Below are 17372 nucleotides of genomic sequence, written 5' to 3'. Positions count from 1 at the left end.
GTGTTACTAGGTGCAATAATTATATCGCAATCAATAAATTTTCTAACATTTCAAACTATTCAAAACAGTGATATGAGAAAGGAGAAAGATAAGAAATGATTAGAAGAAGTTGTTCCCATTTTCATAAAGTTTAACTTTCACTCAACCATTATGGAAATAATATATGCAGTGTTAAACTACTTCAAAGAGAGGAATGAATCCACTATAGAAAACGCCCAGCACTACTAAGTTTGCCCCATCAACAGGACAGCAACGATGAAAAGCCCTAAGAAAACTCTGAAAGCTGTAACAAGACCTACTACTTTTGCTTGGATGCCTTCTTCTTTGAAGCCGCAGCGGTGGCCTGTGGCTTCGGGTGGCGATCAGCCTCGCTCGGGTCCAACCATTTCAGCGGGTGGCGATTGAAAAAGGGCCAATTGGGCACCGTAATCAATGCAGTCAGGAAAACTCCAGAGGCATAGATAAGCATCATCATCTGGAAGGATTCGATAGCATATCCGACCGCGAAAGCAACAACCGCGAACACTACGAGCAAAATCTGCATCAAAAATTCCGAGTGCTTCTGTCCTTGCCAATCCATCTAGCAAAAAAGAAGGGAAGAAAATATCTAAATTCAAAAAAAAAAAAAAAATCAGAGCTTTGCATAAAAACCCTAAAAATTTCAAAATACAATTAAAAGAACCAAATCGTAGCAGGATTGGCGATCCATTAACTGAAATTAAGGGATCAAACACCCTAAGATCACAAAGGTCAAGAAAAGAAACAAAGGGATCAATCCATAGCTCTTGATTTGAAAGCGTGAATTGAACGTTTGTTCACGATTCGAACTGATGTTTGAGAGTACAACAACAGGAAAAACAAAGCCTGATTAGTTTGGGTCGGATCGAAGAATGAGAAGAAGAGGGCATCGTGAACTTTGAGAACTGGATCAGAGAGAAGCCTAACCCTAACCGCCCCATGGCCATAGATGAAGAGGGTAGCTTCTTACCGCGAGAGGCTGAGGGGGAACTGCGGGGTCGGAACGAGGAGATGAGGAAAGCGTCGGGACGACCGGCTTCACAAGCAGGGGGATGGTTGTAATTTAGCTGGCATACGTTTCCTACGCTTTCACAGTTGCTGTAACGCGCCAGACTGCGGCCAGGGTCGGGTTTGATTAGACGTCACCAAAAACCGGCGCGTTTTGGACGGGCTAGACCTGATTTTTTTCAGCCCGACGAACCGAATCGGACCAAAATTTTTGGCCCGGCCTAAAATTTGTGCCCATCCTTTGAGCAAGCCTGATTTGTATTTACATCCATCCAGCATGCATCCGATTTGAATCTAATTATATATATATATTTTAAATTTTATTATAGTTTTACAAATTTATATCTCTAATCTAATCCTTAAATCAACCTTCTTGCCTTACCATGCCTCCTCTTTGCATTGTCCGTTTCATCTCTCACCACTGTTGCATCATCTCCTCCCTCTCTAGCCACCACCATGTTATCCACTCTTTCTCTCACCATAGTCACATCATCTTCTCCTCCTCTTGCTGCCATTATGATTTTAAAAGCTCGAGGGCTAGCTCGACATTCGAAGCTGCTAAACTTGAGCCTAAGAAGTAAATCGGAAGCCTAGACCGGATCGGATTTGAGCCCAGCTATTTTTAGTTATATATGGGGTTGAACTCGGCCCCATCCTAACTCAACCCATCCGATAACCATGTTTGTATATCATCGGGGATATAACATCAATACTTTGTGAGCCTAATCTAAACACGAACCAATTTGCTAGGACATCAACAATGATTGATCCAAATCCTAGATATAATCGATCAGATAACTTGTTAGTCAATTGAGTATTCAGTGTCATCAAACAAATAAGCAAGCAAAAGATATATAGGGAAAAAAGAAACAATAGAAGAACAAAAAAATCAAAAGAGAGATGCATAGAGTTACCAAACCAAACCTACACTTGTTATGTAAAATATCCTACGTGAATCTATAAATCAAAATATAAGAGCATAGAAGTTTAATATATCTAATTTTTTAATATTTTTCTCTCTTCTTTTTTGTTAGGATTATAGAAAGATATCTTAATTTCAGTGTTATCGTATGAGAGATAGATTATGTACATAAGAGCAGTTGTAGGTTGAGTGGAAAAAAAAAATCCAGAAGCCCTACCAAAAACAAACTAATTATTTTTTGATATTAAAATAAAAAATCCGTATCTATCCATCTACTTCAATAATATCATTTAGCAAAAAATATTTTTCTTTCACAAGTAAAAGATATGAAATAAAAAGAATCTATAGATGAAAAATATTATGCACAAAATCCCTTGAGTTGGAATTGGACGAGGCTTCGAGCAATACCTTGAAAGCTATAATAAGATGAAGTGAATTACAAGAGAGAAGAGGAGATGATAGTGGAGAGGTAAGAGTGAAGCCAATGGATTTGAGAGGCTAACCGAATGTTGGTCAAATTACATGGTTATATGGCTGGTTGAATGTTGTTAATGAGGATAGTAAATTCATTTTTCTTAATAATAGGTCTTACATATTGCTTAGTTCACTATGCTATGTCTTAGATCCGCATACAACTACATAAATTTTACTAGGTGCATTGGATATGCATGGTTTCAAATTAATGTGAGAGAGAGAGAGAGATTCCATTTTGTGGTTTCCCCCGTGATGGTGGAAAGGAGTAAACAAGCAAAGCAAGTAGCAGGGATTGTAGGGAAAGAGAGGGAAGCAAAGAAGTGATTTGGAGGAGAAGGATAAAGAGAATGGCTAGTAGAGTGAAAGGATACAAAGGATTGGCAATGAAGATGACATTATAAAGAGGCCAGCAAAGGTGAAGGTGGGAGGAGGTACTAAGTGGCTCATAAGAGTAAAATTAGAAGAGAAGAATAGAAGAGGGTTAAGCATGGTTGGTGATTCCTTTTCTTTTTAAGAGTACTACTATGCTTATCCAAGAATCTTGTTGTAATGGATGCAATCTAGAGCTTTAATCCAATAAATAAGGTTTGATTGTTAGTCCATGGCCAACGAATTTAGCTATTGCTGATTTATGGAGATTTGTAAACTATAGTCTTGTCAAAAAGATCTTGGTAAAAGATCATATTTTTTTCTTCTCATGTAAAACATTCATCCTCTTATCATGTTTGAATTATGCTTTACACTTTTTTGGGTAAACCATAGTCTTTTTTGGCCATTTTTTAAATTTTTTTTGTGACATATAATATTTCATATTGCAATATAAATAAATTATATCTCTATTGATTTTCTCCAAAGTTTACATGCAAATATTAGTACTGAGTGTTTATTCATTGAACTTGAAAATTATGTCGAATTTTACCTGAATATACATATTGCTGCTTAAATCAGTTGAGGCCGGAAGACAGACGTTTGAGGTTGGAAATCAAACACCTGGTCCTAGTGCAGGGATGCTTGCGCTAGAGCGACCTGCAAAATAAATCTCAAATCGGAGGTTGTGGCTCCGACGAAGATCCTTTGATGCTCCAGTCAGAAAAACAAAGAACAAAAAAGTAGCAACAAATTTTCTGAGAGAGATTCGATTTGACTTACCTGGGTCATCGAAGCTCTGATTGTTTTATATAGAAAGATGTCAGACAGCTGGATTGTTAGCTGTGAGATCGCATGATTCCGAGATTGCTGGACCGTTGGACATGCCAAATTGGATGAGATAATTCAGCCCTTGATCACTCCCATGAAGTGAGGAGATCGTTGCCGATAGCATACTGAGTGAAAAATTTGAATATCCCTTTTGAATAATCTTGAAGTTTGTGCCTAATTTTTTTGACCTTGTTGAATGAGTGGTGTCACCTCATGACAGATGAGAGTCCCATCTATTAATTACATAGGTTGTCAATCAGAAGAGATTTTAGCCTTCATGTGTTCTCCACGTAGGGGCATTTATTACTTTTGACCTCAGCTCATATTAGCATAGATGTTCAGGATATCTTGTATCAGCATAGAGGAGCTCATATCAAGATCAGCTCAACTCATATGAAGATAGCTCTTCACAGTATGCCTCTTCATAGCATAGTCATAGCTCATAGAGCTGTAAATCAGAGGCATCCATGATACCACCGTAACATATCCCCCTACTCCTGAGTCTGAGAATCAAGCAAAAGAAGTACTATTGACATGATATCTCGATCCATACACTGTCTTTTTTATTCTTCCTCTAGCATCCGATTAGTTATCTCTTACGAGTGGCATTGTGTACCTGCGACGATCTTGTGCCTACGGCATCTAGCTTTTTTCGTCTTCGTGAGAGATAGTGTGTGTCAGTGGTGAGCTTGTGCCTGCTGCATCTTACACTTTTCATCTTCTCGAGTGACTCAGACTCTTCAAGAATTTTATAAATTAGCCCCATCTCAGAATCGTCGAGGTCTTCTCGAAGATTTGATAAATTAACCCTCACGAGTGACGTTGTGTGCCTGCTACATCTAGCACTTCTTGTCTTTTCGAACGACTTAGGCTCTGTAGGGATCTTGTAAGTTAATCCTGCCTCAAAGTCATCGAGGTCTTCTCGAAAGTCTAATAAGTTAGTCCTCACGAGTGACGTTGTATGCCTGCGGCATCTCGTACTTTTCATCTTTGCACGAGAGGTATTGTGTGCCAGTGGTAAGCTTGTGCCTATGGCACGCACTCTCGACGGCCTTTTGAGGATCTGATTAATTATCCTTCATGAGTGGCATTGTATGCCTACGATGATTTTGTGCTGCGATATCTAGTATGTCTCATCTTCGCACGAGAGGCATTGTGTGCCGGCGACGAGCTTGTGCCTGTGGCATGAACTCTCGACGGTCTTCTGAGGGTCTTATTAGTTATTCCTCCGAAGATTTTCTAAGGATCTCCCTCTGCTTCTCGAATAATTTAGGCTTTGCAGGAGTCTTGTAAGTTAGCTCCGTCTCGGAGTCGTCAAGGTCTTAAATTGTGGATCTGCACACAAAAAATGAGGAAATTTGTCAAACCAGCTCTAACTGGGCCTTTTGATTTTTTAGTCAAATCATACTTTTGGAGGTAAATGGATTGTTGTTACCCATTTGAGCTAGTTTGCTTCTCCTTGGCTTGCTCAGATTTATCTTCTGATGATATTGACCCTATGAGGCTAATTTTTTGGAGGTCGTCTCATGCGTTTCACCTCATCTTTATGGCTTTGGTTTGATCTTTACTTCAATTTAAATGCTTGAAGACCTGTTGTTCAAAAAGAACGACGCAGAATAATAGATAAGGTTCAAAAGCTTTTTACCATGAGAGTTGTGAGCACTGTTTGTAAGCTTTTTGGATTTTGCTTGACTCCTGTTGTTTGCCTCAATTTAGGCTTATTTTTAGCTTTGGATTAGCCTGATTTTTACCTTAGATCTGCATGCTTGGACCTTGGATTTGCATGTTTTACCTCGGTTCTACATGCTTGGACATCGGATTCACATGCTTTTACCTTGATTTTGAAGGATTTACCTCGGATTTGAAGGATTTAACCTCGGATTTGAAGGATTTATCTCAGATTTGAAGGAGTTTACTTCAGATTTGAAGGATTTATCTTCGGATTTGAAGGATTTACCTCAGATTTGAAGGATTGATCCTCGAATTTGAATGATGTATCTTGAATTTGAAGGATTTATCTTCGGATTTGAAGGATTTACCTCGAAATTCAATCAGAGGTCGAGAGCTCGGATGTTCGAAGAAAGCATGGAGTGGCGTAAGCTCGGAGGAAGAAGCTTAGAGCGACGCGAGCTCAGAGGAAGAGCACTTATGGCCGGCTCAGTGGGGATCAGGGCGATGCTGATGAGAGCACCGGCAAAGAGATTGCAGACGTTGCTGCTGAAGGCGGTGCACAAATAGGCCTTCATCAAATGAGGACGAAACAGAAGAGAAGGAGGTGGAGCTTCACTACGTGGTGGCCCTTGCTATCGCTGGTGGTACCGGCCGCCCTCAGAAGATCGAGCTGGTCGACAAGTGTCTCCATCTGGGCTCGCTTCTTCGTGCAACAACCAAAATTTGGCCTAGAACATCAACATCTCTGCCAGTGGGAAGGCTGCCCATGCTGCTGAGCTCGAGGATATGGGGGGAAGGGGAGGACCTCAAGGTCGCTCGCAAGCTGAGTTCTCCGATGCTGTCGAAGGTGAAGCACATGAGTGGGGGAGGCTTTAAAGCCTTCGAGCCTAGCTCTGATATTGAGAGGAGCTCGCACGCCACAGGAGATGCCAGTGGCACCGCCAAGAGAGGTATCGATTGTGTCACTGAAAGGGATGCGCGAGCAGTTTGGACTGTCTGAACAGTGGCCATCAAAATCTGGACCTGCTGGAAGAGTAGGTCAAAATGATCTACCGTGACCAGCACTAATTGGGTTGGCGGAGGAGTCTCCATCATTGGTGGCTGCGCCAATGGTGCATGACTTTCTTCAGCACCAACGGTGGTTCAAAAGGCGGTATATTGCCTCGATCATTTGGTGGCAGTTTTTATTGATCACATGTTACGAAAAGTAGGCCGTTCCTCTATCTGCTGCTGCTTAAATCGGTCAAGATCGAAAAACAGACATCTGAGGTCGGAAGACGGATGTCTGATCCTCGTGCATGGATGCTGGTACTGGAGCGACCTGCAAAATAAGTCTTAAATCGGAGGTTGTGGCTCCGACGAGGAATCTCTGATGCTCAAATTAGAAAAGCAGAGAATAAAGGAGCAGCAACTGATTCTCTTAGAGGGATTCGATTTGACTTACCTGGGTTCTCGGAGATCTGGTTGCTTTATATAGAAAGATGTCAAACAGCTGGATTGTTAGCTGTGAGATCGCACAATCCCGAGATTACTGGACCGTTCGACATGCCAAATTGGGTGAGATAATTCAGCCCTCGATCACTCCCGTGAAGTGAGGACATCGTTGCTGGTAGCATACTGAGTGGAGAATTTGAATAACCCCGAAGTCTGTGTTTGATTTTTTTGATATTGTTGAATGAGTGGTGTCACCTCATGGCAGATGAGGGTCCTATTTATAAATTGCATAGGTTGTCAATCAGAAGAGATTTTAGCCTTCATGTGCTATTCACATGGGGATATTTATTGCTTTTGGCCTCAGCTCATATCAGCATAGATGCTCAGGATATCTCGTATCAGCATAGAGGAGCTCATATCAGGATCAGCTCAGTTCATATGAAGGTAGTCTTTCACAGCATCCTTCTTCATAGTATAGTCATAGCTCATAGAGCTATAAATTCGAAGCATTATGATGTCCACTATAACAATACATATCTGAACTTTGGCTATATATATTTTAATTTATGGCCGAATTTTATCCGTATTTTATTTTTAAATACAATTATACCTGAACGTTTATCATACGAATTTCTGCTAAATGCTAAACGGCGACGGTGCTGAAAGTGGGTCGGATCCCCTGCCCCGGATTCGGGTTTGCACTATCGGCATCAGTAGTTGGTTGGTAAATGAACCCAGTGCCCGTCCCCGTGTCGGTTGGCGAGTTTCCGTGCCCTAGCTAGTTTCCCCCCTCTCCATCCCCCGATCGCCGACCTCCGCGCTCCGGCCGCCGGTTTCGGACCCCCGACCGCCGACCGACGACCACCGACGGCGAGCGTCCAGTCCCGTGGACCAACCGGTTTCCATCAGCTTTTGTGCCAGGTACCTGCCCCTCTTTCCTCATCCCTTTCTCTCTCAGCCTTCCCTTGTCTTCCCTTTTCCCTTTCCCGTATCTTCACGTCACGATCCTTTTTCTTCTCACATTGCCAAGCTTTTGCTCCTCTTCTTGGAATCTCTTTGGAGGGGAGGAAGCCCCATGGAATGACTCTGGTATTTCATAATGAAAACTAGTAACCTACCATGTTAAATTTTTGCCAGGAGTGAAATCATTTGGTCATTATGTAGGGGTCTGTTGGTTCACTGAACTAAAAGAATGTTTTGTGGGCTGTTAAGACATTCAGCTAGTATTGGATGAAACTACCATGTTTTGGGTAGTACTAGTGATAACTGGGTTGATTTTATGTTAGCTGCTATGAATAGATTTTAGATGCAAATCCTTGTAGGGCAACTTGCTTGGTAGCTTTCCTTTTCTTAGTTGATACTTGAACTTTTTTATGTATGTGACTACTCAAGTGAAGCATCAAACACTATACTTGCACACACAAAAGACTTGGACTTGACCAAGATAAGATATGTTAAAATATCCTACACTTTCTCTATTCCACGATGTTGGTATATAAGCGGTCAAGACTGGTTATCAATCTGCTCTTTGGAACAATCGGAATTTTGAAAGATAGCACGCACATTTTCTTTAAAAGAAACCCTATTTGGCTTTGATAGAGCTGGATGACTTGATTTGATTCTCCAAAGCCATGGTGATCTTTTTCACAAGGAAATTCTAGATTCATTGCTTAAGGGTGAAAATTGACTTAGTTACAGGAACTTATACTGATGGAAAGGGCATCTTTAGCAAAGGAAACCGCATTTCATCAAAAAAGGAGCTCATCTAGTAGTTAAGTTGGAGTTGGAAGAAAATAATAGGTGGATAAAATGGTTTTGTCCCAACTTAAAAAGAGGTTCGACAATTGCCACAACCAACAAATTGGATGAAATTATTAGATTAACTGGATCAAATGAATGATTATGTTTATTCACCAATTAAATAGGAGAAGACTTGGAATGAATTTGGATCTAAGCCACCAGTCCATCTTGCTTTGACCAAGAGAACAGGGACAAGCTTTTGCCCATTCCCCTGGAAAATCCAATCTGTTTTACTTTGGTGGCCATTACAAGTAAAATAGTCCCCAGTTTTTGCGAGCTTCAAATCCTCAATCCGCTGCCAAGACAAATCTTTATGGTAGATAAAGACACCGGCCTTATCTTGCTATGTGCACACTTATTCATCACTAAACGTTGCAATTTTAAGCTACACAACTAATTTGATGGGATTGCTGGCAAATGCTTTCCTTTGCTTAATGATACCCCCCTTGCCAAGTTGGGCATGTAATGCTCGACAATCATGCTCGAAAGTGGTTTTGTTTCTACCAAGAGATTCTTTAGTAGCAGATGAGTGGATTTTGACGTCTTGAAAGACGTCCTTCCCCAACGTAATATGTTCTCTTTATTTAAGGTTCTCCATATTCTGATCACAGTTGTATATTTTGAGGGAAAGAATAACACTTTGGACATGCTTGTTTGGAACTCTTTAAGGCCTCTACTTAAATTTTAGTGAACTTATGTCAACAATCAATTCCAGCACATGCCTAGTTAGCATCGACTGGATGGTAGTAATACTGTCTAGTGTTAATTACCAAGAGCACATATAATCCATTCCCTCCATTATACCCTTCTTAGTATACAAAATTTTTTGGTAGCAATAGATTGCTTGAAATAAATTATAAGTTAATTGCTAAAAAACAAGTGGTTAATCAAGTATTTTAAAACATGAATAGGTTGACTAAATTGACCCATTTGACCTGCAGTCACTAACCATCGTGGATTGGTCAAGTTAAAACCCAAATTTTCAGTTCACCTATTTGAATTGCTGACCTGAGTGATTCAATCATTTAAACTGTTTGGTCGGCTATTCATGTAACTTGCACACATTGAGAGAGATAGAATTTGTTAAAAAATGCCAATTGATTTCTCACCTATTAGAAGCTTAATTTCTGAAACTCTAGGATATCTTTGTTGATGCGTTACCTAAACCTAGCCTAGTGCCAAGTGGGAGGAAGCTGCTGAAAAGGACCATAAGTGGCTTGATGGTCACTTAGGAGAGGCCAAAACTAGGTTGATCTCTTTGATATGGCAATCCTCCTCCTCCACCAAAGGTTGGGGAAAGTTGGGTTGCGTGGAGAGTGTTGGTGGATGGGAGGACAATTGAGGCAGGAGCGGATATTGGGAAGTGGAGGTATGTAGGGATATTAGGAAAAGCGATGTCATATTCATTGGTTAATTTGCAATTTCATCCATATCGAAACTAAGGACTCTTGATCTGAACCCAAAAACAGCTCAAGTCAGGCTGCTAGTTAAAAACACTGTGTTTATAAGTGAGAAGATTGAGGGTTCATAAGTGAGAAGATTGTTCTTGGACAACTACAAAGTAAACTTTGTGGTTTATAGGGCCTTACAATGCCCAGCCATGAAGACATTTGTTTTGTGTCAAGATAGCAAGGTCAATCCAGGCCAATAACCTGCTAATCTGACCTAAAGATAATTTCTGCTCTGCTAGATCTTCATCCACCATGCAAAGGTATGATAACCATGTATTTCAGGATTTTGGTGATGTTTCGTTTGGGCAATGTACGTGATCTTGTGTTCCTGCCTACATTAGTTGGAAAGGGGTTGCTGTCGTAGAAGGCTTCAATATCCGATTCTCTACTCTGATGTTTTAAAGAGCTAAACAATAGTAGTAGGTTTGATTATTCGAAACCATTGATATAATAAATAGACAAAAGATGATATATAACTAACGTTCAATCTTGTCACCAACCAAACTTTAGCATTGGCATCACTTCGAAGGATGAACAGAAGCCACCATTGACCCTTAGTTATCCAATGGAGAAGAACATTTATCCGTGAATTAAAGCAACCCAATCAAACTTGGAAAGAATGATACTTTCTCCCATCACCTATTACTTTGCTCAGCCTTCTTATAAATGGAGACACTAGTACAACTTTTCTACAACATCTGATTCAGCTTGAACCCCAATTTAACAAAAACATGGCAGGAGAGAACCAGCCCTTAACCAGTTCTTCCAGAACCACAACAAAGAAAACAGTTGGTGACAAGACCTTCCAAGGGATTGGTAACCTTATCAAGGTCCACCTTAGTGGAACTGTCTTTCTCTTCCAATTCCTCAATTCTCTTCTCAACAACAAAGGCAGCTGCCACAGCGTAAAACAAGTATTTAACTGGTGCCCTCCTGATCATATGTGGCTTCTCTTGTTGCTTTGCTTCCTTCACCGACGGCTACATTGGAAGCAATGGGAAGGTTTACCATGGAGTGGCAATGAAGGTTTTCCCTATCCCTTGGCAACTGTCAACCACATGCTCCATTGAAAAGTTTATAGACAGAAGTCTTGTCAATAATGCTTATTCATTTAATGACTAGTTTATCCCTATAAAAGATTACAAATCAAAAGGTGTCTAGCACCAATAATATTGTCAATTTAATTTGCTCCACTTTTTGTAGATCTAATATGCTTATGTAGTAGCTTTATATAAAATGTATTCATAATCTTGAAACCTTCCTATGAGAGCATAGAAATAAAATTTAAAATGTTTTTTTCTTAATTTTTTATAACTGGCTCCCGGCTTCTGGACTTGTAGAACCTGATATTATCTAGCTTGTTTAACAATTTAAGAAATCCATATGCTCTAGAGTCTAGACTTTTAATGCAAAAATAGAAAATATAATGTAAATTGTTTTTAAATTATTGCTTTAGTGAAACATGTTGAAGTTCTACAATATCTTGCTTAATTCATACATTTAACCACTAATATATGCAACTGATCAAAAAAGTCACCTGCATTTTAAACATTCTTCAAATCTTTTGTATGTCTCTTGACGCTCTGTGTTTCCACTCCCCAAAACTGATGTAGGACAACTTTAATCATGCAAGAGTGCTTGTGGGAAGTCTGCCCAATCCCTGTGGAGAAGCTCCCCTCTTTCATTTGAACATATGAAGAAATGGCTCAAAAAAAGGAGGCTAATAAGCCATACATACTTCAGAACTGTTCCAACTGAAAACTGATTTGTTTTAGCTAAAACTTGGAGTAAATTGCTAGTTGGTTGTAGGGGCTTGTAATTTGAGGTGAATAATTGATGCTGTATGGTTGTTACAGTGTTGGTATCCTAGAGAGGTCAATCCATATTTTGTCATGTATAGAAACTTTAGACAGTTGTTGGTCACCACACAATGGTTTTGGAGTGTTCTGTTGCTTCCACATGTATAAAGTTCTCAGCACTTCTACGTTCCCAAAACTTTAGAGGAGATTAATCAGCTGATGCATAAGAACTGAGATGTGCTACTCAAATTATCTTAGAAAATTAAATAGTTCAAAATCAACTGCTACTTTATGTGGCCTATTTGTATGTAAATTTTCAGTGTATGCACATACAAACATTTGTTATTCACAATTTAGTCACGGCCTGTTTCTCCATTTATGATTAGTTTATTATTTTTACAAGAACTTCTTGAACTCTTCGGTCAAAATGTGCAGTTGACTTTTAGATTCTGGTCTAGGATTTTGATCATGATTGGTTCAGCCACTGAAATAAACATGATTCCATCTTAGAATGGTTTGTTATAAGTTGGTGTGAGCTGTTTGACATGCAGTCCTGTTGTTCCTCCATCCATCTTACAATATCTCCTTAATCCTCTTTTGGAAACGAGAATCTTATATCAATTTGGTTTCTTGGAAATTATTTTGGACAGTACAGGAAAAGATGTATCTCAGTTATTTTTTGGAAATTATTTTTTGATTATAAAATTTGATGATTGAATGTAATTTATCCATATTAGAAAGGAGGATTAATTGAAAGGCAATCACCAAAGTAGATCTATTTATGTGAAGTTTGATGACCTACAGTAGAAATGGAAATTTATTTTGATTTACTAGTGTTAATGGTGGATTGAAACTGAAAGTAATTTCCATATGCATCCCATCACCAACAATAGTATCTTGATGACATTCTCCAGCAATCATTGCTGAAGTTTTCTCTGCTGCTACTGGAGTGGGATACTCTGGTTGACTAATATTTGTGTCTTGCAATTCTTAAACTGTTTTGCTGTACTCTTTTATTTCTTTTTTCTTTTTAAGAGTTTTTTTTTTTGATTTCTAATAAGCATATGCATTGCCCATTAAAAAATTAAGTTACATGGAAGATATAGAAATTTTAGAAAATGCAGGATTTAGCTTGGGGTTGTGGATTGCATAGTCGCATGAGTTGGCCTAGGTTGCTAATAAAATAATATTCTAGACTTAATATAAATTTTGACAGCTATGATCAAACCTTGGAAGAAAATATTTATGCACTTTGTTATCTCCTTCTCCAAGCATGCATTAGCTTCGTTGGACTCCTGATCCATATTAACATGGCTTGACAAGTACAATGTTTGTTACCATCTTACTGACAAATTTCTTATTTTACCATGGATTACATCATGCTTGTAACATCAAGATTATATGCATCGCTTAATTTTCATGGGAATGGTTTTGTTGTGATTGTTATGAAGTTCCCATCTGTATCACCATAAAATGAGTAAACATTGGATATCAGCCTTTTAGGACCAGAATACTCCTCATAATTTTGCATCTTTGCTTGTTATCTGACCAATGGATGAAGGACCATGGAATGAACTTGACTGAACCATCCGAGGACAGATTTTAACATTATGCCATTTATATTTTCCTCTTCCCTGGTTTTTATGGCTGAATTTGTTTATTGTATTCACCTGGAGCTTGGCCATGTAACCGTGCATTACATTTTGGTGAGTAGCCTTAGGATGCTCTGATCTCACTGTGGAGCCAAGCTGGGGAAAAACACTATTCCTTTTCTCAGGCCCTTTATTTATGTAATCGGTGGTAGAATATCTATGTTAATGAAAAGTGATTCTCATATATTGACCGATCATTCTCGAGACCACTCATTTGTTGTCCTGAATAGTTGATTAATTCTTGTTCCCTTCTTGTCAGTTACTTGTCTTACACAATCTATTCTCTTCAAAATATTATTTCCAGGTGAAGCAATCCAGCTTTGAATACCTCACGCAGAGGGCAAGATGCTCACTGCATCTAGTGACCATGCTTTGGCCATTGCAGGCCCAAGGCCCAGAAATGAATTGACTACTGTTCCTCAACCTTTTCAAGTTCCAGGCCCAGGTGGACAGCAGCGGACCTCCAGTCTTGAGTCACCAATCATGCTGCTCACAGGTCACCAGAGTGCTATATATACCATGAAGTTCAACCCAGCAGGAACTGTGATAGCATCTGGATCGCATGACAAATATATCTTCTTGTGGTATGTTCATGGGGACTGCAAGAATTTCATGGTCTTGAGAGGACACAAGAATGCAGTTTTGGACCTCCAGTGGACCACTGATGGAACTCAGATAATCTCTGCAAGCCCTGACAAGACTCTTAGAGCATGGGATGTCGAGACAGGGAAGCAAGTTAAGAAAATGGCAGAGCACTCATCTTTTGTGAACTCGTGCTGCCCTTCACGCAGGGGTCCCCCTCTTGTTGTGAGTGGCTCTGATGATGGGACGGCCAAACTCTGGGACCTTCGCATGAGGGGTGCAGTCCAGACATTTCCGGACAAGTATCAGATCACAGCCGTCGGTTTCTCGGATGCAGCGGATAAGATCTTCACTGGTGGGTTAGACAATGATGTGAAGGTGTGGGATCTTCGCAGAAATGAGGTAACTATGACTCTCCAGGGGCATGGGGACATTATAACGGGCATGCAGCTGAGTCCTGATGGGTCTTATCTCTTGACTAACGGCATGGACTGCACGCTTCGTATATGGGATATGCGCCCCTATGCTCCACAGAACCGATGTGTGAAAATTTTTGCTGGGCACCAGCACAACTTTGAGAAGAACCTCTTAAAATGCAGCTGGTCACCTGATGGGAGCAAGGTCACTGCAGGGAGTGCAGACCGGATGGTTTATATCTGGGACACAACATCACGCCGCATCTTGTATAAGCTTCCTGGGCACAATGGATCTGTCAACGAGACTGCATTTCATCCTACTGAGCCCATTATTGGATCTTGCAGCAGTGACAAACAGATCTATCTTGGAGAGCTTTAAATCAGAGTCTGCGTGCTTTGGTAGGCTGCAGAACTTTTGAGGAGTTTTGGTTGATGCACTAATCACCAGGTGCCAATGGGTGTAACCAAAAGAAATTAACGGTGGATGTAGTTCCTTTACAGTTTGATGACGATGTAATGAAAAGAAATTAGTTGAAGTGATGGTTTATTTATAGTTGGATCGGTTGTTTGGTCTAAATCACAATATAATCTAATCTTTTGCGAGTGGTAGTGGATGTTGAAAACAGAACTGGGTGACTGCTGAATTTGTTTTGATGTTTTGTTGAACTTCTGCATTGCAGACTGGACTGCTTCGATGGTAGGTAATCTATTTTTCTTATGTTACTCTTATCACGCTCCTGATGCATCATGTTCAATGTGAATGATGTAAATCTTGTATTGTTATTAGATGTACTTCATACATCAACTTCTGTTGGTTGGCGCATGTGTGATCTACAGGTCTGCTGGTCTCATATCTTATATTATTCCTTCTGTTTCTCCACAGGATATTAATCAGTATTGCGCCCTTTTGATGATGGTTGATGATTGAATGAATCGGCTTCTTCACAATTACATGTGCGATTCCTTCTGTTCCCCAAGATGCATATATGGTATATCTTTCATGCAAATGAATGATCGATCTTCTTTCATGATGTCAAGTGATATCAACCATTGGATCATGATTTGCACAGCTCTTAAAGCACTGCAATATTTTTCTTCCATCCATCGTTGGCTGACGCTGCGAAAAAAAGGTGAATTAAGATATAATCCGAACCCATATCCAATGACGTGCTGGATTATGCCCAAATCTATGCACGCCCATGCTTTTTACTGTTTATTTATTTATTTTAGAAACGGGAGGGCGTTGTGCCTGCATGGATTTCATTGAGGTGAAGAAACAAACTGAAAAGTTCTTGGGTACTGAAATATAAAATGGAGTCGGTGGGAAAAGAACAGAAAATGTAAGCGGCAAGCAGAGTAGGAACCATCTCATGCAGGAGTGCTACCATAATGTATATAGCGGCAGGTCACAACCTGTCAATGTTCTAACGGCGACAACCTTTGAAGCTTTCTTGGATGAAAGTTGAGAAGTCCGCACCATTGAACCTGTGGTTTAAACGTCTGTCCAAAAATGAGAAAAGAAACAGACATGTTCCCACGTTGCTTCATGTGGGAGAGTGACTCGATTTCCCAAGATTTTTTTTTTTCCAATTCAAGATCAGCGTATACCGTAAAGTTGTCAACGGGTCGGGTCCAGGCCTGAGACCTGCGGGTATTTATCTGTCGGGTCTGGATCTAGTACTAGCATTAGATCCATTTATCCGAATTCGATAAACCATAATGTAAATGGGTAGGATCTGAATATTTAATACTCAGACCTTAAGACTCGATAATATAATATAATATATATATTAAAAATATTTAATATCTCACTCGAGATCCTCTCTGTCTCTCAGTCTCCCTCTCTCTCTCTTAGTCTCTCAGTCTCCCCGAGGACCTCGACGGCGCCTCTCCCTCTCTGCCACGAGATCCGCTCATTGACGGCCAAACCCCGACACCAACGTTGGCCCTCGACTCCCTCCTCCAGCTCCTTGCTTTTGATCCATCCAAACTCGCCGTCGGCAACGAGGTTATGGCCACCGCCAACTGCAACCTCATCACCCACCTCGTCGCCACCATGCACTCCCTCTCCGCTGCCTTGGCTGAGGTCGATTTTTTCGAGATCCGCATCTCCATCCCCCACTCTCGGCATCCTCTTCGCCTCCGAGCCCCCATCCTCCGGCCGCTTCTGTTTAGGCTACGGCCGCGCCATCTTCGCCTCCATGCTCGATTTCCATCGCGAGGCCAAAACTCCTTTCGTCGTGAACACCCATGCTCGCCAGTGGTCGGACCCAACACCAAGATTGTGGATGGAGGAGATCCAGACTGTCTCTCCCCCGCAAGATCTGTGCCCCCTCTCTCTGCCTCGCATCATCTCCGCCACCATTCGGGCCGCCTCTCTCCTTTCGCTGTCGCGTTTTGTGGTTTCGTTACTCCGTGCGCCCTCTCTTTACCTTGCATCGTCTCCGTCGCCATCCAGACCGTCTGTGATGAAAAGTTTCAGATCCTAAAATCGGATCCGGATACTCAGAATCTATTAGGATCCGAGTCTGATACCTTAAGGTTAGACCCATCAGGTATTCGGATCCGGATCCGATATCAGTAACTAAAATCGGATCTGAGTTTGGATATTCAGATTTCAAACCGGACCTGATTCGTTGACAAATCTAATGTACTGTACATGTCATAAACTAGTTTGGTGTAATCCAAATACTAAAAGCACTATCATTGTTGGACTTGAAGTGGAACTTATCTCACATTGCAGGCTTCCTAAAATTACGTAACGTTCTATGCTATAGATGCAGATTTCCAAGAATAGAGAGTAAAAGAGGCTGCTGTTGGAGAACAAACATGGGGTCAAATCCAATCACGGTTGGTGTGAAAGCTATGGTTAATCATGGATTTCATATTTAGAATGTGAGTCTGAAGGTGTTTGATTTGTTGGGACGAAAGGATCATAAATATAATTA

At 40.6% G+C, this 17372-nt stretch overlaps 2 protein-coding genes across 3 annotated transcripts; one reads left to right on the top strand and one right to left on the bottom strand.

Moving 5' to 3' along the window:
- Nucleotides 1-96: 96 nt before the first annotated feature.
- Nucleotides 97-1144, bottom strand: LOC105046126 (signal peptidase complex subunit 1). 2 transcript variants are annotated; one of them, XM_019848688.2, is made up of 2 exons: nt 989-1144; nt 97-580 (listed from the first exon to the last, which is right to left on the bottom strand). In XM_019848688.2, exon 2 carries the CDS (start codon nt 578-580, stop codon nt 299-301), a length of 282 nt encoding a protein of 93 aa, XP_019704247.2. In that variant the 5' UTR covers nt 989-1144; the 3' UTR covers nt 97-298. The 2 variants fall into 2 exon arrangements, with proteins under 2 accessions (XP_019704247.2, XP_073108622.1); XM_073252521.1 differs by having other exon boundaries at nt 97-607; nt 989-1136.
- A 6319-nt stretch (nt 1145-7463) lies between these two features.
- On the top strand, nt 7464-15153 carry LOC105046118 (uncharacterized). The gene is made up of 2 exons (XM_073252520.1): nt 7464-7645; nt 13731-15153. The coding sequence occupies exon 2, from the start codon at nt 13772-13774 to the stop codon at nt 14801-14803; it is 1032 nt and encodes a 343-aa protein (XP_073108621.1). The 5' UTR covers nt 7464-7645; nt 13731-13771; the 3' UTR covers nt 14804-15153.
- The last annotated feature ends 2219 nt before the right edge of the window (nt 15154-17372 follow it).

Source organism: Elaeis guineensis, chromosome 2 (assembly GCF_000442705.2).
Source record: "Elaeis guineensis isolate ETL-2024a chromosome 2, EG11, whole genome shotgun sequence".
Lineage (NCBI taxonomy): Eukaryota > Viridiplantae > Streptophyta > Magnoliopsida > Arecales > Arecaceae > Elaeis > Elaeis guineensis.
This window is presented reverse-complemented; position numbering and strand designations above follow the sequence as displayed.

Coding starts and splice junctions, on each gene's coding strand:
- LOC105046126 (XM_019848688.2), bottom strand. CDS start 580: ATGGATTGGCAAGGACAGAAGCACTCGGAATTTTTGATGCAGATTTTG.
- LOC105046118 (XM_073252520.1), top strand. CDS start 13,772: ATGCTCACTGCATCTAGTGACCATGCTTTGGCCATTGCAGGCCCAAGG.